This window comes from Cervus elaphus, chromosome 11 (genome assembly GCF_910594005.1).
Source record: "Cervus elaphus chromosome 11, mCerEla1.1, whole genome shotgun sequence".
In the NCBI taxonomy this organism is placed as follows: domain Eukaryota; kingdom Metazoa; phylum Chordata; class Mammalia; order Artiodactyla; family Cervidae; genus Cervus; species Cervus elaphus.
The window spans coordinates 54,369,956-54,394,885 of NC_057825.1; the positions used below are offsets into that span (position 1 = coordinate 54,369,956).

At 37.9% G+C, this 24,930-nt stretch overlaps 1 protein-coding gene across 1 annotated transcript in view; it reads left to right on the forward strand.

The window, feature by feature from the left end:
• Window positions 1-24,930, forward strand: part of DNAH6 (dynein axonemal heavy chain 6) — a 275,358-nt gene that overhangs the window by 25,008 nt on the left and 225,420 nt on the right. Inside the window, exons 6-12 of the mRNA XM_043917761.1 lie at window positions 5,236-5,503; window positions 10,834-10,968; window positions 11,050-11,170; window positions 12,015-12,129; window positions 14,235-14,403; window positions 17,267-17,383; window positions 24,033-24,233. Coding sequence (XP_043773696.1) covers window positions 5,236-5,503; window positions 10,834-10,968; window positions 11,050-11,170; window positions 12,015-12,129; window positions 14,235-14,403; window positions 17,267-17,383; window positions 24,033-24,233 — 1,126 coding nt within the window. The remainder of the gene's footprint in view (window positions 1-5,235; window positions 5,504-10,833; window positions 10,969-11,049; window positions 11,171-12,014; window positions 12,130-14,234; window positions 14,404-17,266; window positions 17,384-24,032; window positions 24,234-24,930) is intronic.

Consider the following 24,930-nt stretch of genomic DNA (forward strand, 5'->3'; position numbering starts at 1 on the left):
ATAGGATTCCAGAGAACTGTGCATATGCTTCTTTAACTTTTGCAAAGCTTTCCTTGACCCTGCTGTCCCTTCTGCCTACCAAATGGATTGGGCTTAAAGGAAATTCCTGCTGATCCTCAAGAGAATCACTGTATCAGAGTAGTGAGGAACAAGACTAGTTTTCAGAAACTTTGAGAAGGAAAGCTATGACAAACCTAGACAGCATATTCAAAAGCAGAGACATCACTTGGCCAGCAAAGGTCCATATAGTCAAAGCTATGGTTTCTCTGGTAGTCATGTACAGATGTAAAAGTTGGACCATAAAGAAGGCTGAGTGTCAAAGAATTGATGCTTTTGAACTGTGGTGTTGGAGAAGACTCTTGAGAGTTCCTTGGTCTGCAAGGAGATCAAACCAGTCAATCCTAAAGGTAATCAACACTGAATATTCATTGGAAGGACTGATGTTGAAGCTGAATCTCCAATACTTTGGCCACCTGATGAAAAGAGCCACTCATTGGAAAAGACCCTGATGATGGGAAAGATTGAGGGCAAGAGGAGAAGGGGGTGGCAGAGGATGAGATGGTTGAATGGCATCGCTGACTCAATGGACAGGAGTTTGAGCAAACTCCGGGAGAGAGTGACTGACAGGGACGCCTGATGTGCTGCAGTCCATGGGGTTGCCATGAGTCAGACGTGACTTAGCAACTGAACAACAAAGGAATGGATGGGGTGCATACAACCATTATACAGGAAATTTAAGAGAAGGAAGATGACAGGGGATTTTAAGTTAAATGGGCAACAGGGTCAAGAAAAAAACAAGAAGCTAAAGGAAAGCTTTCTACGAGTTAAAGTGAAGTTCTATACATTTTTAAATGCAGAGAAAAAGTATTCAAATACAAGGAGAGGTAGAAAAAGGTGATGTGAAACCTCTCCATCTCTCTTTGGAGGAAAGCATGAAAAAATGTACTCAAGGGGATAAAACACAGTGAAGGTACAGTGAAGTTTTTCTTTAAAAAAATATTTGTTTTAATTTACTATTTATTTAGCTGCACCAGGTCTTAGTTGAAGCACGTGGGATCTTGAGTTGAGACATGTGAACTCTTAGTTGTGGCATGTGGGATCTAGTTCCATGACCAGGTATCCAACCTAGGCCCCCGGCGCTGGGAGCATGTTGTCTTAGCCACTGGACCACCAGGGAAGTTCTGGGACAAGATTTTCAAGTGAAGGTACAAAAGAGAGCTCATCATATCACCATCAGGTTTTTGTTGTTGTTGATTTGCTTTCAAATAGAATTCATTGGTGACAAACATAATTGTATGTCAGAATCACACAGGAAATTTGCTAAGCTAGACTCTCGAGTTCTATACATAAAGATTCTGGTTCTGTGTTGGACCCAGAAATCTGGATTCTTAAGCATGCCAGGTGATTTTTATGCTGATGATCCAAATTTTATTTTATTTTATTTATTTATTTATTTATTTATTTTTATTAGTTGGAGGCTAATTACTTCACAACATTTCAGTGGGTTTTGTCATACATTGATATGAATCAGCCATAGATTTACACGTATTCCCCATCCCGATCCCCCCTCCCACCTCCCTCTCCACCCGATTCCTCTGGGTCTTCCCAGTGCACCAGGCCCGAGCACTTGTCTCATGCATCCCACCTGGGCTGGTGATCTGTTTCACCATAGATAGTATACATGCTGTTCTTTTGAAATATCCCACCCTCACATTCTCCCACAGAGTTCAAAAGTCTGTTCTGTATTTCTGTGTTTCTTTTTCTGTTTTGCATATAGGGTTATCGTTACCATCTTTCTAAATTCCATATATATGTGTTAGTATGCTGTAATGTTCTTTATCTTTCTGGCTTACTTCACTCTGTATAAGGGGCTCCAGTTTATCCATCTCATTAGAACTGGTTCAAATGAATTCTTTTTAACAGCTGAGTAATATTCCATGGTGTATATGTACCACAGCTTCCTTATCCATTCATCTGCTGATGGGCATCTAGGTTGCTTCCATGTCCTGGCTATTATAAACAGTGCTGCGATGAACATTGGGGTGCACGTGTCTCTTTCAGATCTGGTTTCCTCAGTGTGTATGCCCAGAAGTGGGATTGCTGGGTCATATGGCAGGTCTATTTCCAGTTTTTTAAGTAATCTCCACACTGTTTTCCATAGCGGCTGTACTAGTTTGCATTCCCACCAACAGTGTAAGAGGGTTCCCTTTTCTCCACACCCTCTCCAGCATTTATTGCTTGTAGACTTTTGGATAGCAGCCATCCTGACTGGAGTGTAATGGTACCTCATTGTGGTTTTGATTTGCATTTCTCTAATAATGAGTGATGTTGAGCATCTTTTCATGTGTTTGTTAGCCAGCTGTATGTCTTCCTTGGAGAAATGTCTGTTTAGTTCTTTGGCCCATTTTTTGATTGGGTCATTTATTTTTCTGGAATTGAGCTGCAGGAGTTGCTTGTATATTTTTGAGATTAATCCTTTGTCTGTTTCTTCATTTGCTATTATTTTCTCCCAATCTGAGGGCTGTCTTTTCACCTTACTTATAGTTTCCTTTGTAGTGCAAAAGCTTTTAAGTTTCGTTAGGTCCCATTTGTTTAGTTTTGCTTTTATTTCCAATATTCTGGGAGGTGGGTCATAGAGGATCTTGCTGTGATTTATGTCGGAGAGTGTTTTGCCTATGTTCTCCTCTAGGAGTTTTATAGTTTCTGGTCTTACATTTAGATCTTTAATCCATTTTGAGTTTATTTTTGTGTATGGTGTTAGAAAGTGTTCTAGTTTCATTCTTTTACAAGTGGTTGACCAGTTTTCCCAGCACCACTTGTTAAAGAGGTTGTCTTTTTTCCATTGTATATCCTTGCCTCCTTTGTCAAAGATAAGGTGTCCATAGGTTCGTGGATTTATCTCTTGGCTTTCTATTCTGTTCCATTGATCTATATTTCTGTCTTTGTGCCAGTACCATACTGTCTTGATGACTGTGGCTTTGTAGTAGAGTCTGAAGTCAGGCAGGTTGATTCCTCCAGTTCCATTCTTTCTCAAGATTACTTTGGCTATTCGAGGTTTTTTGTATTTCCATACAAATTGTGAAATTCTTTGGTCTAGTTTTGTGAAAAATACCGTTGGTAGCTTGATAGGGATTGCATTGAATCTATAGATTGCTTTGGGTAGAATAGCCATTTTGACAATATTGATTCTTCCAATCCATGAACACGGTATGTTTCTCCATCTGTTTGTGTCCTCTTTGATTTCTTTCATCAGTGTTTTATAGTTTTCTATGTATAGGTCTTTTGTTTCTTTAGGTAGATATACTCCGAAGTATTTTTGATGATCCAAATTTTAAAAAGACTCTCATGTGTTTGTTTGCCCTGTGAGGAGTAAAGATGTAGAGTGGAGGAAAAGGCTTAGGAGTTTGAGAATGAGAATCTTGAATAGGCAGGAAAATGTAAATAAAAAGGATCTCTTTGTGGCACTGAGAACCCATAAGTTAAAATTCAATGTCATGGACCACGCCTGCTATCTTCTGTCAATTGAAGGGCCTTTAGTAGCATATAGACCCACACAGAGTAAGTTTTCTAGACACGCACACACAAGGGCCATTAGTGAACTGTTTTTCTTGCTTTTAGGTTGGTTGGATGACTGAAGTTAATGAAACATCTAAGGTTGATTACAGTTTCAGAGACAAGTTGAAATTTCCCACTTTGTAGAGAATCACTTGAAGAATGCCCTAATTATATATTAAGCTGTTAACAAAGAAGAAAGGAAAAACATTTTAACATTTTCTATACAACTTACCAGCAACATGTAATACCTGGCATTTTCCCAAATGTTTCTGCTGTGAGTCAGTTAGAACACAGACAGAGTCAGACAGTGCTGTTAGGTAGGAGCTAAGCAAGTTGAAATTCTTCTGTTACAGCACTGAATTGGGGGAGAGACGTTTGAGATTCCCCCCACTCCACAGCCCACCAGCCCCCTAGTTCCCTTTTGTGCTCACTTAAAGAGCTCTTGCTTTGAGTTCACTTTCATTCTGGTCCTGTATGCCCTAATTTTTAAATATTTTTCTTAGTGTTATTAAAACAAAAATAGAAATTAAAACCTAAAAATTATTTTTGCCACTGGTTCATCGTTTTTTGATTAACAGACACAAAGCATATGAGAATTTTGTTCCAATCCCTTAAAAAACTTATCCCGCATATGTACATAAATTTGTCTAAGTGTAATTTCAGGTATTTTACATGTGACCTGAAGGCTGTGCTAAAGATCATGAACTCAGGTTCAGAATGCAGAGCTAAGGACTGGAAGAGAAAAATAGACATGGGAAACAGTTGATTTTCACTGGAGGGTTCCTGTCTGAATTTTGTATAGTAATTTTTAGAATTATTGTATAACATACATAACTACAATTTTTGCATAGTTTAACACAGAAACAATTTGAGGTCTTGTTTTTGCCATGTCATATTTTGCACTTGGTCTGTTAATAAACATTTAAATAATATCCAATATTTCAGTGCTATAGCTAAAATTACAGAAAATATCTTTGTGTCTGTAAGCAAGATTTTAAGAAGTTTTAGGGAATCGCCTTTCTATTCTCATTCCTTTGTTTCCCACTCCTATCCTTGCTCTGGTTTTTATCCCATTCTTGCTTTACTCCTTTGCTTGATCTATTTCTTATTATGAATGAGATTGAAGAATACCCTTAATGACAGTTGAAAGAGGAATATCTTGAAATAAACAATTTCTCATTAACAATTATTTTGATATGTGGTGATAAATTGGACTTTTTAAAGTTTAATCTGGGTCTTGATTCTAATCCAATTCTTATTTTCTTGTTTTGATCTTTTTCATAGTTCTGTCAATATTGGGTAGAGTAAAACTCTTTCACACTATTATCATTGAATAGTTTCTAAACAATCAATGATAAATAAAAACTTATTTCCAGGTATCTTTCACTTTAAAAATCTACAATTGGTTTGTTTTTGTAAAAACCACATAACTGAAATTATCAAACATACTGCCAAAATTGTAAAATACTTAAAAGTTACAGTAAGTCTAACTGTTGTTAAAAGTAGCTCCCTTTTCTTAAATAATTTATTCAGTCTCAAAGTGGTCTGTTAGAATTTTAAAAAATTTTAAACATTTATTTTCCAGAAATCTTTTACCTTTTTAAAACAAAATAGTAATGCAATTGCTTAATTTTATGTTGACTACTATATTCATTTGCTCCAATTTTTGTTTGTTCATAGGGTTGTGAATTATGAGAACATCAATAAAAATGACTATTATACTATTAGCAAAAAGGCAGTAACACATGTTTATAATAATGACATTGAATTTATCGAAATTGATCGATGGGAACAGGAATATCTATATCACAGAGAACTCACTAAGATTCCCATATTTTCACTTTTTCGGAAATGGAAGGCTTTTAACGTGTGGAAGAAGAATGTTCGCTCCAAAAAAATCAGTGGATGTCGAAAATCTCTACAAAAAAATCTGTTTATTGTTAATCATGTATGTATTTGTTAATCATATTTTAAAAGAATTACTAACAGAAAAAAAATTAATCTCCAAAATAGAATATTTCCTCTTTTAAGAGAATTGACAGTTTTTGTCCTATTTGTCATTTAAGGGTCTAGCAGTCTAATGTGTTTCTACATTTTACCTAGGGTTTGCACAGGTCCCCTTTGTTTAGAAGCAGCCTTAGAGGTTTGGATTCATGATTCCTTTTGTTGTTGATCAGGAAAATTGTGCATCCTCTTGAATAGAGCAGGCTAGCAACTCCTATTACTTCTTCTTATCTTTGAGACCCTCTGGACTATATGGTCCAAAATAATTTGTGGGCTTGCTTTCATTGCTTTCATTGGGCCAGTATCTCCCAATGTAGCATGTATTTTCAATCATGAATTCAAACAGTAGGGAAATTTTTAGTGTTTACTTTGGAGGAAGGGATAATCATGGGAAAGGAACTATTAAAGTGCATGTGGCCATATTTAAAATCTCTACTTCTTGAATTTCAACTTGCAGGAGAAGTTTTCTGGTTGGCCCCTGGGAATGAACTGTAATCACTGTTATTTTATGTCTATTTTATGACACTGAATCACCACCCTCTCACATCAGAAACTTCAAGTTTGCATTTTACTGGTCATTTCCTTCTCTTTGCATATGGTAGTCTGAAAGATCTGATCAAGACATCAGTTGCACAATAAATGAACTTGAAAGGAATACAATTCACATAAGATGTTAGTACAAAGACAGGTATATAAGATGTACCATCTCAAGTCCTCCATCCAATCAAGCATTCTGAGTTGTCGAAAAGATTCTAATCTTTCTTGATATCAAACTCAGCCCTAGACCTCTAATTTCACTAAGGATCTATCAATAATTTGAACCTATTTTACCACTGTTTTACCACCTTTCATCTTTTACCGTGTCTTGGTCATTATATGTTTCATTAATTTATTCCTAGATAAATAGAATAGTTCTTCCTTCCTTTAGCCTCTCAATCCTTAAGTTTGTTTCCTTATATCATGTGCTTGAGATTGTCATTCTCTTTGCCCACCATTCATACCAATAGTCCTTTGACCTTGATAATATCTTCTTTTTAATGTAGTCCAAGCAGACTAGAAAGTTCACATCATTTTAATCTTAGGTTGATACTACCAAAAGACTCATTTTGTTTGTTTAAATATCTATTAATATTAGATGCTATCATTACCACACACCACTAGTCTTATATTTACAAGTTAACTGGGAGGGCTGGTTCTTTTCATTCTTTTCTGACCATGTTGAAGGGATATCCTTGAAATTTTTCTTTTTATTATTTTTAGTAACCAACCGTATTAGCATCTGTGCCCAAATTTCCTTATAACAACTTTGTTGAAATAGAATTCCTACAATTCATTCATTTAGAGTATGCTATTGAATGGCTTTAATATATTCATAGAATGATCAACCATCACCATGGTCTATTTTAGAACACTTCTATCACTCCAAAAAGAGTGATCACTCTCCTTGATTAACCTCAGGTTTCCCTGACTCCCCCAGCCCAACCCCTGCCCCAGCTCTGATCAACCACCAATCTACATATTCTCTCTCTTGATTTGTCCACTCTGTGCATTTCAATAAATTAAACCATGCAATATGTCGTTCTTTGTGACTGACTTTTTTAACTTAGCATGTTTTCAAGGTCCATCTATGTAGTAGCATGGCATTTCTTTTTACTGGTAAATAATATTCCATTGTATGGATGCATATGTTTTATTTATCCATCTACCTATTGACAGATATTTGGGTTCTTCCACTTTCTGGCTATTATGAATAATGCCACTATGAACATTTATATGTGAGTTTTAGTCTAGACATGTTTCTATTTCTTTGGGTATATACTTAGGAGTGGAATTGCCAGATGACCAGTTATTCTATGTTTAACATTTTGAGGAACTGCAAAACAGTTTTCCAAAGCCACTGCACAATTTTACATTACCACCAACAAAATAGGAAGGCTGGAGTTTCCCCATTTTCTCACCATTATTACATCTGCCTTTTTCATTATAGTCTTTCTTACTGGTTGTGCGGTGGTGGTATCTCATTGTTTTTTCTTTTTTCACATCATTTTATATTTTTAATTAATTTTTTAATTGAAGGATAATTGCTTTACAGAATTTTGTGGTTTTCTGCCAAATATTAACATGAATCAGACATTGGCATGCATATGTCCCCTGTTTCTTGAACCTCCCTCTCATCTTCTCAATCCCACCCCTCTCATTGTGGTTTAGATTTATATTTCACTGATGGCTAACAGTGGTGAGCATCTTTTCATATAAGTTTGGTCCCTTGTAAATCTTATTTGGAGAACTATCAATTCAGATACTGTTCTCACTTTTAATTGGGTTACCTGTAGTTGTAAAAATTCTTTCTGTATTGTAGATACAAGCCCCTTATTGGAGAAATGATTTGCAAAACTTTTCTTATGGGCTGTCTTTTCACTCCCTTGATACTGTCCTTTGCAGCTCAAAATTTTTTAGTTTTGATGATGTCTAATTTATCCATTTTTTTGCTGCTTGTGCTTTTGGTATGATATCTAAAAAACTATTGCTTCAATTCACATCACAAAGATTTACCCCTATATTTTCTTCTAATAGTTTTAAGCCTTACATTTAAGACTTCAGTCCATCTCGGGTTAATTTTTGCTGATGGTGTGAGGTAGGAGTTCACCTTCATTCTTTTGCATGTGGCTGTCCAGGTGTCCCAGCACCATTTGCTGCAAGACTATTCTTTTTCCATTGAATTGTCCTGGCACCTTTGTCAGCAATTGCTTGTAAATGTGAGAATTCCTGAACTCTATTTTTCTGTTGATCTACAGCTATCCTTATGCCAGCACCACACTCTCTTGAATATTGTTGTTTTGTAGTAAATTTTAAAATTAAGAAGTGTAAGTTCCCTGGGACTCTTGAATTTCCACATGAATTTTAAGATCAATTTGTCAATTTCTACAAAGAACCCAACTAGCATTTTGGTAGGAATTGTTTCAAATCTGTAGATCAATTTAGGAAGTATTGCCATTTTAATGGCTTTAACTTTTCAAGTCTGTGAACATAGAGTCCTTTTCCATTTATTAGGTTTTATTCAGTTTCTTTCAACAGTGTTTTGTAGTTTTCAGGGTATATATTTTACATTTCTTTTGTTAAATTAATTCCCAAATATTTTATTTATTTATTAATTTATTTATTAAATATATTTTATTTATTCTTTATTTATTGTAAGTGGAATTGTTTTTTTAAATTTCACTTTGGATTTTTTCATTTTGAATATGTGTAGAATATATGTGTATTGTAGAATATGTCTAAGTGATATATGTATAAAGTGTGAAAGTTGAAGTGTTAGTCTCTCAGTCATTTTCTACTCTTTGTGACCCCATGGATGGAGAATCCTCCATCCATGGGATTCTCCAGGCAAAAATACTGGAGTGGATAGCCTTTCCCTTCTCTAGGGGATCTTCCTGACCCAGGGATTGAACCCTAGTCTCCCGCATTGCAGGCAGATTCTTTACTGTCTGAGCCACCAGAGAAGCCCCATATTAAACAGCGTGCATGTGTGTATGTGTATATATATATTCTATATAGCAATACAATTGACTTTTGTATATTGAGCCTATTTCCTAAAATTTTGCAGAATTTATTATTGACTCTAGTAGTTTGACTTTTGTGTTTCAGTTAATTAATTAAATTTTTATTGAGGCACAAATGACATATAATATTACATGTTTCAGGTGTACAACATAGTGATTTATAATTTTTAAAGGTTATATTCTACTTATACTTATTATAAAATATTAAAATAATGCTAATGCTTATCACCTTCAATGGGCACTCTTGATATACCAGCCCAGGAATGATCCACCTAACCCAAATTCCATCTGAAATTTGCTAACAGCAGAAACAATCATGAGAGGAAAAAACAAAACAGCTTCAGTCTCTCTTACATTCACAACAACTTTCTCTTTTGTCCTTTATGCTGATAGCCAGATATTTAAGTTAAGCCAAAGTAATTTCTCAGATTATATGTGTGTGTGTGTGTGTGTGTGTGTGTATGTATATCCCAAATTCCCACTGTCAAACTCTCACTTTTTGGCAGACCATCAATACCAGTTTTGCTGTCCACCTGGATCCTAGCTAATTATCGCTTTAATAAAAGAACTTATATTTTTGGTTCAAGACTTTTTCTGCACAGTACACTGGACTTTCTTACTTTTGCTGCCCAATTTTGATTACAGTCTCATTTCTACTTCTGTTTTCATATTAATTCATTTAATATCTTATTTCAACTCAGAGACATCGCCTGTAAACTTCTGCTTCTTTTTAAAATTGAAGCATAGTTGATTTACAATATTGTATTTTGCTTCTTTTATCATGAAAATTCCTCCATGAGATGAATCTTAGGGACTAAATTACTTCCTAGATGTTTTCTCAAATAAATCTCTTCACTGAGGGCTCTACTAATTGTAACTTCCTTTTATTTGTACTTAGAATAAATAATTAAAGCACTATTTCATGACATTTAAATGACTATTGTTTGTCCTGTTTTAGAAACTCCTGGAAAGGAGTCCAAGAGTGTGCTGTATATAGTACTTAAACCACTGTCACATATAAGTAAATTAAACTTTTAAAAAATATAATTTATCTGCTCCTCCTCTGATTAGTTTAGAAGTGAGGAGGAATGACCTAGAAACAATCTTGGAACATGTGCCTTCAAAGCCAGCATCCTAGAACCCAGATTTATGATGATGGCATAGTGGAAGATTAACTTACATTATGTGACATTATTCCACAAATAATTCCACTCATTCTCCCAGACCACGCTGCAAGATAGATTCTTAATAGTGACTGTTACCCACTGAAATTGTACAGTGAAATTTGTCGTTGTTCTATATTATAACCTCTTAGATCAATAGATGGGCACCTCCATTATCATGGTGACTGGACATTGTAAAGTCCTCAGGAACACTAAGAATCTTTTACTAGCTATTAGTCAAACCTAGTAAAATTTAAGATATTGCCCACTCCTCTGTTTCTCGCCCTCAACTTCATAGTTAAAGCATGTGTATTCAAAATGAAAAGAAAGGAATTCAGACAAATTGAATCTGATAACTCAAAAAATACTTCCAGAATAGAATTTCAGAAGTGTCCCTTTTTAATGTATGTTCTTTGTAGTTGTAGCTGAAATTAACATATAGAGCCATTTATTTTTCTTAATTCCCATTCTTGCTTTCCAAATATTTTATACCTTAAAAGTTGAGCTTTTTTTTTTTAACTAAACAATGATAATTTTTTATTTTCATTCAGTATTTGCGACCAGCTCTCCTTAAAATAAATGAATTGTGTTATCAATTGAGTTTTATGGGACTATGTTCTATTGAAAAATGTCATACCTACACCCTGCAAGAATTTAAAGCTGCACAAGTTGTACGGCTAGCAGAGGTGAGAAAATTTGTTTCAAGAGTTTTTCCCCCATTTTTGATACTTTGGTGCCACTAATGATATATATTCATCAATGTCTAGGTGACAGAGCGCCTAGAAGAATTTCGAAACGAGGCAAAAGATGTGGTCAGAAAAGCTTGCCGAGTTGCTCTGCGTGCTGCAGGATTTATTCCTGATGACTGTGCACATGAATCTTCTGAGGGTATGAAAGGGAAAGAATGCCGCTGGACTGGAAGTGGTGGCTTTCTGAAATGTTAACTTGTTTTCTTTCTACTTTTCTTAAGTTTAAACTGCCGTTGTTTAGTTGCTAAGTCATGTCTGACTCTTTTACAACCCCATGGTCTGTAGCCCACCAGGCTCCTCTTCCATGGGATTTTCCAGGCAAGAATACTGGAGTCGATTGCCATTTCCTTCTCCAGATCTTCCTGACCCACTGATTGAACCCACGTCTCCAGAATTGCAGACAGATTCTTTACCACTGAGGCACCTGGGAAGCCCTGAGTTTAAAATAATGATCCTATAATTCAGTTCTTCCAAACATTGCTTGATAGATTATAAATTCATTGTATATTATAAAGTGGGGGAAAACAGTAAATGCTGAATCTTTCTTGCATTACCCCTGCTTGTGTATAGTATTTCTAAATTGGTTTACAGAACCTTTATTTCACAAGCATTTTATAGTTGACTCAGGGTCTCTCTGCTTAAATGTATGTTCGACCTATTAGTATAGACAATCTCAGGACTGGCCCCACCTGGCAGGAAGGCTAAAGGAAAATTTTATGCAGGCAGAAAAGAAGAGTAAAAGTGTTCCTGAAAATCAGATCCTATTAAAAGGGATGTGAGTAAGCTGTCTAGCATCTTTTGTTGAGTTGAAATCCTTTGATGTGGTATTTGTTTGGATAACTGGGTTATTTCCTGGCGTCTGAAATATCTCATGAACCAAAGCATTTTGTAAGTTTTAAATTTTACTTGTCTCTTAGTCCATATTGAAAGAAATGGAATTTTTACAGAAGGATTCTTGTTATTGCCTCTTCTGTTGTTCGTAGGTCCTTTTAAAATGCCAGAAAGCGGAAGTCTCGTTGAGTTGCCTACAGGAGACTCTGATAAAATGACCTACACAGAGCAGGCCAGCAAAAGGCATCACTGCATGAGGCTGACATGGTAAATGGTTATTCTTTCTTTCAGGAAAAACTAGAGCTTCCATCCTTCTCAAGTTTCATTAAAAGTCAAAGCCTTTGGGACTTCCCTGGTGATCCAATGGTTAAGACTCCACACTCCCAGTACAGAGGATGAGGTTTTGATCTTTGGTTGGAGAACTGAGATCCCACATGCCACACAGCACAGCAAAAAAACTTTTTAAAGTTAAAGCTTTATCACAGGATTTGCTAGTAGTGATGAGGGACCCAGTAACCTGAATGAAGGCCCCAGAAACCCACCCCTCCAGCTGCCACCCAACAAAGTGTCCAGAAAGAACGGTGGGTATGTCCAAGGGCCAAGAACTCCTCGTTGATCTCTAAGGTTTTGTCTCCCTCTGGCCCAGTCAAGAGCACCAGGCAGGTGGTAGTAAGAAGCCAGGCACATAGAGATTTGGAGTCTTCTCCAGTGGATCTGACAGTAAAGAATTTGCCTGTAATGCAGGAGACCCGGGTTCAATCCCTGGGTTGGAAAGATACCCTGGAGAAAGGAGTGGTAATCCACTGCAGTATTCCTTCCTGGAGAATTCCATGGACAGAGGAGCCTGGCGGGCTACAGTCTATGGGTCGCAAAGAGTTGGACACAACTGAGCGACTGACACTTGGACTTTCCAATGGATTTGGAGAGCCTGCTCCACCTGTCTTGGTCCCTAAAGAATTACAGGCAGCTGTGTGGCCACACCAAGTTCCACCGCCTTTCTGAGTCAGGTTTTGTCACCAGGAGACCAGGGAAGAAAGTCTGCCTTCCAGACTTCACCAGGACCTTCCACCTGCTTGAAGTGAAGTGAAAGTGAAAGTCGCTCAGTCATGTCCGACTCTTTGCAACCCAGTCCATGGAATTCTCCAGGCCAGAATACTGAAGTGGGTAGCCTTCCCCTTCTCTAGGGGATCTTCCCAACCCAGGGATCAAACCCAGGTCTCCTGCACTGCGGGCAGATTCTTTACCAGCTGAGCCACAAGAGAAGCCCAAGAACACTGGAGTGGGTAACCTATCCCTTCTCCAGCGGATCTTCCCGACCCAGGAATCAAACCGGGGTCTTCTGCATTGCAGGCGGGTTCTTTACCAACTGAGCTATGACCCACCTGCTTACCCAACTGGATTCTGCATCATTCTAAAACTTCATCACTGCAAGTAACCCTTGCAAACAAAATAACCAAATATTACCTGAAGAGTGTATGTGGCACTAGAAAACACTGATGACTGTTACTCTGTGCTCATTAACTTGGGCCAGCTTTTACAGCTATTTGATTAACCTTAATTGTGTCCCAGTCCTGGTGGCTGAGATGGTAAAGAAACTGCCTGCAATGCAGGAGACCCAGGCTTGATCCCTGGGTCAGGAAGATCTCCTGGAGAAGGGAATAGCTACCCACTCCAGTATTCTTGCCTGGAGAATTCCATGAACAGAGGAGCTTGGTGGGCTACAGTCCATGGAGTTGCAAAAAATTGGACACGACTGAGTGACTAACACTTAAATGTGAGATAATCGAATAATAATGCTTGTATTGCAACAGAAAGCAGTGACACAGTTCCTGAGCCTATTATCACAGGCTAGAGACACCTTAGGCTCCACTTAAGCAGAATAAAAAGTTATTCCTAATGCCTTGCTGACTCAGTTTGCATTCTAAGCACTCAAGTAGGGAAGCATTAAATTTTCATCTTGGGGTTAGCAGTTGCTGTCCAGCAATAATTACTGAATAGCAAACATTTCATTACTATTAGAATGTAAGTCACAGACGTGTATTTACTAATTTCTTCTTTAAAGCATCTTTAAAAAAACCTCTTATGGCCCCTTTGGCTAGATGAGCTATGTGCTTTTTTTCATAACTATATTGCTCATTAAATACCCTATTGAATGGTTAGAACATCTAGCTAAATTGATGCTGTATATTTGTGTTTTAGAGTGAAGAATGTCTAAGAACAACTCTTCTAGACAGTAAATCCCTGATATCACAATATAAATAGAAAGTCAAAGAGAAATTATATTTTAAAACTTAAATACTTGCTTTAGAGTCACTTTCAAAAATATGCAGTGACTATGGAAAACTGAAGCTGTTTTTTTTTTTCTTTTCAAGCTTTATTCGTCTAAATGACTATCTAATTGAGAATACAATGCATGTCCTAACAGTAAGTTCTGCTAGCTCTCTTTTGAATTACCTCACTGACAAATTAAAACGAACACCTTCAGCAGATGTCATTCAGAAATGGATTACAGAAGAGAAACCTGAAGTCACTGATAAAAAGGTAAATTCAGATACAATTAAGAAAATTCACTGGACAAGATTCGTTGAGAAGTGCTTGCTATGCTCTATGAATTATGCTATATTTTGTGTACTGGAAAAAGTAGGAGAAATGCTTAGAGGGTTTCACAGTATAAACAGTCTACTGTGCACATATGGAATGGAAGAATGAAAATCAACATATCAACAAGTATCTAATAGCAGAGAAAACATCTATTGTGCTGAATATTGCAGTCAGTCTCACAGGCATTTGCTAAAGGTTCCTCATGTGTTCACTCCATAAATATTCCTTAAGTATCTACTGTGTACCAATCCCTATGCTCAGTGTTGGGTACAGAGTGATGAAAAGCATAGACAGAATACTTGCCCCCAAGAAGCTTATAGTTCAGGTGTCATTGTGAGCATGAACTGGCAGAGAAGCAGGTAAAGTGGTATAAATGAAAGAGATAAACAGTGGTTTAGAGGCAAGAAGAAGAAAATCATGGGAGCAAACCTTGGTGCTTTCAGTGCATAATCTCTTGGGAGGATGTTGATCTTAGAGTAATTTGAGATGTTTGAGATTAAATAGTACAAATGAATAGTAGCAATGCATTCTAGAGAGAAGGCATGTTATGTTATCCCAATAAACTTTCCCCTAGTCGATCCTGGATTATGGCACCATCAGTTTAGTTCAATTGCTCTGTCGTGTCTGACTCTTTGCGACCCCATGGACTGTAGCATGCCAGGCTTCCCTGTCCATCACCAACCCGTGGAGCTTGCTCAAACTCATGTCCATTGAGTCGGTGATGCCATCCAACCATTTTATCCTCTGTCATCCCCTTCTCCTCCTGCCTTTAATCTTTCCCAGTATCAGGGTCTTTTCCAGTGAGTTAGTTCTTCGCATCAGGTGGCCAAAGTATTGGAGCTTCAGCTTCCGCGTTAGTCCTTCTAATGAATATTCAGGACTGATTTCTTTTAGGATGGACTGGTTGGATCTCCTTGCAGTCCAAGGGGCTCTCAAGAGTCTTCTCCAACACCACAATTCAAAAGCATCAATTCTTTGGCGTTCAGCTTTCTTTATGGTCCAACTCTCACATCCAGTGTGAAAAGGCAAAAAGATATGAAAGATGGTGCCATACCAGGTACCTAAAAACACAGCCAAACATGTTTATCTGGTTTCATCAAGCTTCCTACCTTCAGATCTCTATATATCCCCAGGAAACCCAACTATGCAGTTTCAAGGGCTGGTGCTCTTTGTAATAGTTTTCATTTTCTCTAAAAGTTGAATTTTTAACTGCACATGCCTTTTCATTACTTTCTCTCCTTCCTTGTTCTTAGTTCCTTTTTTTCCTCAATACTGTCGCATTTTGAAAGTAACATTTATCTTTCTAATTATAAAAGTAATATATGCTAAGTGCAGAAAATTTGAAAAACACAGAAATACACAAAGAAAAGCATTCTCTACTATACCAAGACATCTATTTCCAAGGGTGAAAAGAGAATCATACTTTACTTACTGTTTTATCAGCTGCTTTTTCCACTTCACAATATATTATGAAAAATCTCCCAAGTCAATTTGTATTTTTTTCCATATAACATTCTCACATAGAAATGTATTATACATCTTGTAAATAGTTTTCTATTGTTGATCACTTTTCCACTACTCTAAATAATGCTGCAAAGAACATCTTTGTCTATACATTTTTCATGCATCTCTGATTTTATTCCCCTTAGAAGAAATTTCTAGATCTGGAACTGTTGGGTCAGAAATATGCTCACTCATTAACTTTTGGAACTGGTGTATAAATTCCCAGAAATTTTTGTGTCAGTTTACAACTTTCCTAGGAAGGTTTAAGGATGAACTTTTGCTCACATGCAATCTAGATGTTAGCATTCATTTCAGTCTTTGTCTATCTGATGGATGTAAAGTAGTGTATCACTACTTTAAAGTGTTATGTTCCTTTAACTACCACCCCTGTACAAGGACAAGGGGATAGGTGTTGTGATGAGAAAAACCTGGGTGTCTGTTCTGGTCTGTCATTTATGAAGCAGTATGTCCTGAATGAAATGTTTTACCTTCTCCAGATCCTATTTTCTTATGGGAGTAATAATGATACCTACTAATACCCACTGCATATGGTTGGTATGCAATTTACATGAATACTCAGCTCTGTCTGGCAATCAGTAAATACTCGAGAAATGTTACTGAATAAAGTAACAAGAGAAAGAGAAAGAAGAGGATGTTGACTGGCATTTCCTTTAAAAAATTTCAGATTATGACCTTGGCCTATTTTTCTATTTAAGTTTACTGTCAGTGATCATGTTATTAGTATATATTCCTTTTGACTATATCAAGTAATTTCTATTTAAATATAATCAACCTTCCATCTGCTATATCCATTACTGATACATTTTTCCAGTTTGTGCTTTGCCTTTCCACTTTGTTGATAGTTTTTTTACAAGGAGAGAAGTTTTACATAATTGCATAATCTTTCCATATTTGCCTTTATATTTTAATTTCTATGGTAGTATTCTTTGAAAGACATGCCAACATTATAAAATCAGCTAATTGTATGAGTTTATGTGCCTTCTGTAATACAGAGGTTTTTTATTTTAGACCTTGATACTTAACATCTTTATGGCTTCCTTGGTGGCTCAGCGGTGAAGAATCCACCTGCCAATGCAGGAGACATGGGTTTGATCCCTGAGTCAAGAAGATGCCCTGGAGAAGGGAATGGCAACCCACTCCAGTATTCTTGCCTAGAGAATTCCTTGGACAGAGGAGCCTGGCGGGCTAGTCCTTGGGGTCGCAGAGAGTCAGGCATGACTTACTGACTAACTAACCAACAACTTATAGCTTTATAACACTGCACATGTGCTCATTGCAGGGGGCCCCTGTGTTGGAGAAGCAGGAAGAAGATGAGTCTCTCATTCCGATGTTTCTCACGGAACTGATTTTGACAGTCCAGTCACTGCTCTTTGAGCCTTCTTTGGAAGATTTTCTGGTAAGTGTTCCCTCCCTCAACGTCTGTGTATAAATAACTTCTTGGAAAATGAAGCAATTGTTCTACTGTTAAATGATTAGCAGGTTCACTATTGTTACTTCTCCAAAATGATCATAAGAAAAAGACAGCATTGTTCTGTGCACAGCATGGCATCTACATAAAAAGTATCTGAAAGTTTAGCATGTTTTCTTTCATTTGAGACAGATTAGGGGCTTGATAGGGCTTGATATATATTCTCCTATATGTATCAGGAGAATATAGTCTGTATATGAATTTAGAGGACTTCCCTGGTGGCTCAGATGTTAAAACATCTGCCTATAATAAAGGAGACCTGGGTTTGATCCCTGGGTCAGGAAGGTCCTCTGGAGAAAGAAATGGCACCCTACTCCAGTACTCTTGCCTGGAAAATTCCATGGAGGAGCCCAATAGCTACAGTCCATGGGGTCACAAAGAGTCGGACACAATTGAGCGACTTCACTCTCTCACTTATAGGCATCCTTCTAATGTGAGTCCAAGAAATCACTGTTGTAAATATCATTTTGAAATCTTTTTTAAATATGTCACATTTAAGAGGATTTTATTGTTTTGGTATCTATTTTTAATTTTTTAATTGGAGGATAATTGCTTTACAATATTGTGTTGGTTTCTTCCATACATCCAGTTTTTGCTATGCTATGCAGTCAATTGCTACTAGTTTGGCCACTTAAAGCAATATTTACCTCCATCTCTGTGGGTCAGGAGTCTGGGCACCTTTTAGCTCCTTCTCTGCTTCAGGGCCTCTCCAGGCTGCCCTTTGGGTGTTGTCTGGGCTGAGGTTTCCTCAGAGGCTTTACTGGAGAAGGATCTACTTCCAGTTTCCCTCAGGTTGTTGTGAAAATTCATCTCTAAGCAGCTATAGGACTGAAGTCCCTGGTTTCCTGAGAGAAGTCAGCTGAGAACCATCCCGTTCCAATATGTATGTCTGCTTCTTCAAGACCAGCTGGAGAATCTCCCTTGAGAAGGGCCCAATCTCTCTTTTAAGAACTTTCACTTGATTCAGTCAGGTCTACTGTGGCTCAGCACATCCTTTCTTTTTTAAATATGTCTATTTATTTCTGTATGGCTTTTTGGCTGCGCTGGGTCTTCGCTGCATGCAGGCTTTCTCTAGTTGTGGTGGGCAGAGGCTACACTTTAACTGTGGTGTGTTTGCGTCCCATTGCGATGGCTTCTCTTGTTGCAGAGCACAGGCTCTAGGGCTTTGGGCTTCAATAGTTGCAGCACACGGGCTTAGTTGCCTCATAGCATGTAGAATCTTCTCAGACCAGGGATCGAACCAGTATTCCCTGCATTGGCAGGCAGATTCTTAACTACTGGGCCATGAAAGTCCCATCACATTTTTGATTAATGCACAGTCAATTATGTCTGCAAAGTCCCTTCGTCTTTCCCTATAATGTAACTTCATCATGACTGTGCCATCCGTCATGTTCACAGATACTGCCCATACCCAAGAGAAGGGGATTATACAGGGCATGTATACAGGGAGGGTGGATCCGGGCAGATATCTTAGAATTCTGCTTTCCTCCTTCAGGTACAAGCACAGGTTGATAGACCAACCGGAGACTATATTTTCTGTCCTTAGCTGGTGTACTGTGGTGCAAAAGCACTAGTAATCAGGATCTCTAGATTCTAGTTTTGGCTTTTCAATTAGTAGGCTCTTTGACCTTGGGGAAACCACTTACCTCTCTGAGGTTCAGTACATGCATCTGTGAAATGAGGAGGCAGGTGAGTTTTAAGGTTGCTTCCTCTTCCAACAATTTTTGATTCCGTAATTTATGAGATCATCAGGCTTGTTTAAGGTACAAGAATGAGCAGACTGCTGAGGTCCCTGTGGTTGGACTCTCTCTCAGGGGTTCCCAATAAGAGAGGCACTGGATTTTCATGCCCTTCCCAGGCCAGAATATTCATAGCCTTAACATGGAAGACAGAGTACAGGAGATAACACAAGAAAGCTCTCTCCAGCTCGCAGCTGGCTGTTCTCCTTAAGCGTCAAGGGATAGGCCTTGAAAACTTCAACACTTAATCTTTCCTGTTGTAGGACCCTACTCCCAACATGAGTGTTAGTCAATCATTTGTGTCCCACTCTTTGTAACCCTGTGAACTGCAGCCTGCCAGGCTCCTCTGTCCATGGAATTGTCCAGGCAAGAATACTGGAGTGGATAGCCTTTCCTGGAGCTTCCCAACCCAGGGACTGAACCTGGGTCTCCTGCATTACAGGTGGATTCTTTACCATCTGAGCCACCAGGGAAGCCCAACACAAGTATTTTTAATTCCTAGATAAATCGTAGGCTAAGCACGTTCATATGTTCACACCACACATAAGATTTTGCTTCATTAAGCCCCAAATTAGCCAATGGCAGTAAAAACAGGACTGTCAATCATGAATTTTCTATTTTTTTCTCACTCTTATTTTGGTCATTAGTCTGAGCATTTCAAACACGCATATGCACGTAGAGCTTCATCTAAAGGAAAAATTATATACTTAAGTCTTGACATCTGACATTGTTCTTGCTTGGGTTAACTATGGTCTCCTACTCCTTGATCCAAATACTTGATCCAAAAGATGATGCTGTGAAAGTGCTACACTCAATATGCCAGCAAATTTGGAAAACTCAGCAGTGGCCACACGACTGGAAAAGGTCAGTTTTCATTCCAATCCCAAAGAAAAGCAATGCCAGAGAATGCTCAAACAATCACACAATTGCACTCATCTCACACACTAGTAAAATAATGCTCATTCTCCAAGCCAGGCTTCAACAATATGTGAACCGTGAACTTCCAGGTATTCAAGTTGGATTTAGAAAAGGCAAACGAACCAGAGATCAAACTGCCAACATCTGCTGGATCATCGAAATAGTAAGAGAGTTCCAGAAAAACATCTATTTCTGCTTTATTGACTATGCCAAAGCCTTTGACTGTGTGGATCACAATAAACTATGGAAATTCTGAAAGAGATGGATATACCAGGCCACCCAACCTGCTTCTTGAGAAATCTGCATGCAGGTCAGGAAGCAACAGCTGGAACTGGATATGGAACAACAGGTTGGCTCCAAATAGGAAAAGGAGTAAGTCAATGCTGTATACTGTCACCCTGCTTGTTTAATTTATATTCAGAGTACATCATGAGAAATGGTGGGCTGGATGAAGCATACGCTGGAATCAAGATTGCCGGGAAAAATATCAATAACCTCAGATGTGCAGATGACACCACCCTTATGGCAGTAAGCAAAGAACTAAAGAGCCTCTTGAAAGTGAAAGAGGAGAGTGAAAAAGTTGGCTTAAAAGCTTAACATTGAGAAAACTGAGATCATGGCATTTGGTCCCATCACTTCATGGCAAATAGATGGAGAAACAGTGGCAGACTTAATTTTTGGGGGCTCCAAAATCACTGCAGATGGTGACTGCAGCCATGAAATTAAAAGACACTTACTTCTTGGAAGAAAAGTTATGATCAACCTAGATAGCATATTAAAAAGCAGAGACATTACTTTGCCAACAAAGGTCCATCTAGTCAAGGCTGTGGTTTTTCCAGTAGTCATGTATGGATGTGAGAGTTGGACTATAAAGAAAGCTGAGCGCCAAAGAATTGATGCTTTTGAACTGTGATGTTGGAGAAGACTCTTGAGAGTCCCTTGAACAGCAAGGAGATCCAGCCAGTCCATCCTAAAGGAAATCAGTCCTGAATATTCACTGGAAGTACTGATGTTGAAGCTGAAACTCCAATACTTTGGCCACCTGATGCGAAGAGCTGACTCATTTGAAAAGACCCTGATGCTGGGAAAGACTGAAGGCGGGAGGAGAAGGGGACGACAGAGGATGAGACAGTTGGATGGCATCACTAACTCAGTGGACATGAGTTTAAGTAGACTCTGGGAGTTGGTGATGGACAGGGAAGCCTGGTGTGCTGCAGTCCACGGGGTCGCAAAGAGTTGGATGTGACTTAGAGACTGAACTGAACTGACCTGAATACTTGATCCAACACTCATTTTTCAATTCTTTCCTGTTCCTGTTGTGTTTGACAGACCTCTGATTGCATATGACTCTTACTTACTGCTCCCACCTCTGGAAATAGAGTCCCCCTTGGTTAAATTTCTCTTGGTTTTACTCCTGTGCCACATCTCATCCTTTCCAGTCCTCTATTTGGAGCATCTTTTTTGTCTGACCTTTGACTGTTGTGATCCTTAAAGGCTCCCTCCTCCTCACATGCTATATATTCTTCCTGGGTGCTTGTGTCTGTGCCCATTGTTCTAAATACTGCTTCTAGAATGGCATCTTTAAATGTATATTTCCATCCAGTACTTTTATTCTAGGCTCCAGACTTAGAGCCATCTGGAAATCTCCACAGTTAAGTCCAACTCACCAAAATAAGGGCTTCTCAGGTGGTACAGAAGTAAAGAATCCACATGCTAATGTAGAAGACAACAGAGATGCAGGTTTGATCCCTGAGTTAGGAAGATCCCCTGGAGGAGTAACTGGCAACCTGTTCCAGTATTCTTGCTTGAAAAATCCCATGGGCAGAGGAGCCTGGCAGACCACAGTCCACGGGGTCACAAAGAGTCAGACCCAGTTGAGCAACCGAGCACACACACACCAAAATAAACTTATCAACTTCTTCCAAAACTTACTTTTCCTTCTGTATTTGAATGAAAAGCAGTATCCAGATGCCCAAGCCAGCAATCTAGGAGTCATCCTGTGCTTAGTCGATCAGTCGTGTCCGACTCTTGTGACCCCATGGACTGTAGCCCTCCAGGCTCCTCTGTCCATAGGATTTCCTAAGTAAGAATACTGGAGCGGGTTGCTGTTTCCTTTTCCAGGGGATCTTCCTGACCCAAGGTTCGAACTAGTGTCTCTGGTGTCTCCTGCACCGCAGGCGAATTCTTTACTCACTGAACCATCAGGAAAGCCCTCATCTACTCTTTGGGATCAAGTCCTGTGTGTTGACCTTAGTTGCACCTCTCTTCAATGAGAACCCCATCCCTACTGTGACAGTCTCTTCTCACCTGCCTGCCTCTCTACCTTCTAGTCCATTTTCTACATTGCTGACTGCAAGATTATTTCATAGGCATATCTTATCATGTCACTTAAAATTAAATTTCTCCATTGTCTATAGTAGCATTTTCAAAGGATGCTGTATAAGATACTGATAGACATTCTAGGAGACAGGGGGTTGTGATATGCATGTACATATTAACAAATACGAAAACGTCTTTTTAACAGATCCAGAGGAAAATCCTGTTTAGCTTTGCTTAATCTGAGGTTTCTTCCCAAACTTATCTGACCCTGGGTAGTCTGTGGTCACAATCTGGGAAATGCTGGGCCACTAGCTCAGCATCACTCACAAGGCCTTTCATGAGGGGTTAACTGCATTTTACCACACTGGCAGTTACACTCCAGCACACATCCTGCTGCCCTCCTTGGGCCTGTCACATACAATGACTTACAAGAACTCTACTCCCGTCTTGTATACTTGAGAAGCTCCTGCTCATCTTTTAAGGTTCATCTCAAGAAGTACCTTTTCTTTGTATCATTTAGATAGATTTTATATTTATTATGAATTAAAAATTAATTTGTGCTCACTGAAGAGAATGTGAAAGACACAGAAAGACATTATTAGCAACATTGGTCATCCCATGTGCCACAAATAGAAATAACCTTTTAACATTTTTAGACGTTTTCTCCAATTTTGTCTTAGTACATACTGATATATACAAACAGACTTAACTTGCCATGAGATTTTACACATGCATTTTAAAATGGGATTTATACACCAGTTTTATCCTGCTCTTTTTTTATATAAGCTTTATAGCATTATATTATAAACTTTTCCCCATGTCATTCATTAATCAATCTTTGGAGACACCATTTTGAAAAGGTGCCCAATTTTCATTTGTATAAATATACTATAACTTAACTATTCTTCTATTTTTGAACACTAAAGTATTTCTTTAATTAGTTTTTACTATAAGTATTGCTTCAGTGAGTGCCATTCCACATGAATCATTGTTTACATACATAATTGTTCTCTAAAGTTAGATATCTAGAATGGAAATTACTGCTCAAAGAATATGAACTTTTATTGATTGCCTGCTAGTCAGCCATGTCTGACTCTGTGACACAGGTTCCTCTGTCCATGGGATTCTCCAGGCAAGAATACTGGAGTGAGTGCCATGCCCTTCTCCAAGGGATCTTCCTGACCTAGGGATCAAACTTGTGTCTCTTATGTCTCCTGCATTGGCAGACAGGTTCTTTCCCACTAACACCACCTGGCAAGACCTAGCCACCCTTTAAACATTCCCTGATTTGCTTAAGCCTATCTTGGCTTTCTTTCCCTTATGACTTTTCTGGGTTTTGTTCATATTTCAAATGAATGTAATATATTCATCTTAATGTGTTGCAATTTTTTGCTTATCAGTTTCTCTCTCAACTAGAAAACATAGTTCCTAAAGACAGGGGCTGTGTCTTCTGATTTGTCATATACTTAGAGTCAATGTAGTACTTGGTATGGTTGAATGAATTATTCTTATTTATTTTAATATTTTAGAAAATTCAAAATTTTTTATAAATATACCCATATATGTATTTACATTTTTGTTTGTGCTTTTCTCTCTAACAGGATGGTATTTCAGGTGCAATTAATCATTCCCAAAACACTGTGTTATCAGTTCCTAATCTCGTGCCTGATTCATATTTTGATGCTTTCACCAGCCCTTACATTAACAACAAAAGGGAAGAAAAAACTTGTGGGTTTGGTCCAAGCTTATCAGCAGTATTTGATGATGATAAGAATTTTCACACAATTATCTTCCAAATAAAGGTATATTTTCTTTTACTAAAGCCATTTTTACAATACTTTAAATTTTTAATTAACTGAGCAACATATTTTCTTCCTGTCTTATCTTTAAATTGAGTGCTACTTAATCTCTAGATGGTTAAGAGATTTTTTTAAAGTCCTAGTATATCAGAGCACTGATGATAGGAAAAAGACATAAAGGAACAAGCTATTCAAGACGGCATAACTTCTAGGGGATAAAATAAGGTTAAAAAAGGAAGAAGAGTCATTATTTGAGCATTGAGTGGTGCAGAAGAAATAAAGCAACTGATGAAAAGTTAAGGTCCTGCTAAACAAAAAAGAACCAAAAAATCAGAATATACCCAACTCTTTCCCCACAACCAGAAGATAAAGTAATCTGCACATTGCTACACTTAACAAAATAGAATGCCTTTGAATTATAAATCTTATAAATTACTCCAAATCCATGAACTGAATTAATGAAAATATATTAAATACATGAGAACTTACCATAAGGAAAAATCAGAAAAATGAAGATTTAAAAAGCTAATGAATATTCCTTCTCTTCCCCCTCAAAGCCATGAAACAGAAGCTGTACTGTAAACTCAAGTATATAACCTCAAACACATATTCAAGTCTGAATATGTGTGAAATAACATCTCAAAAATTCAAAATTCAAAATATAAATGGTATTGTTTTAAGACAAAATTATCTCAGAAAT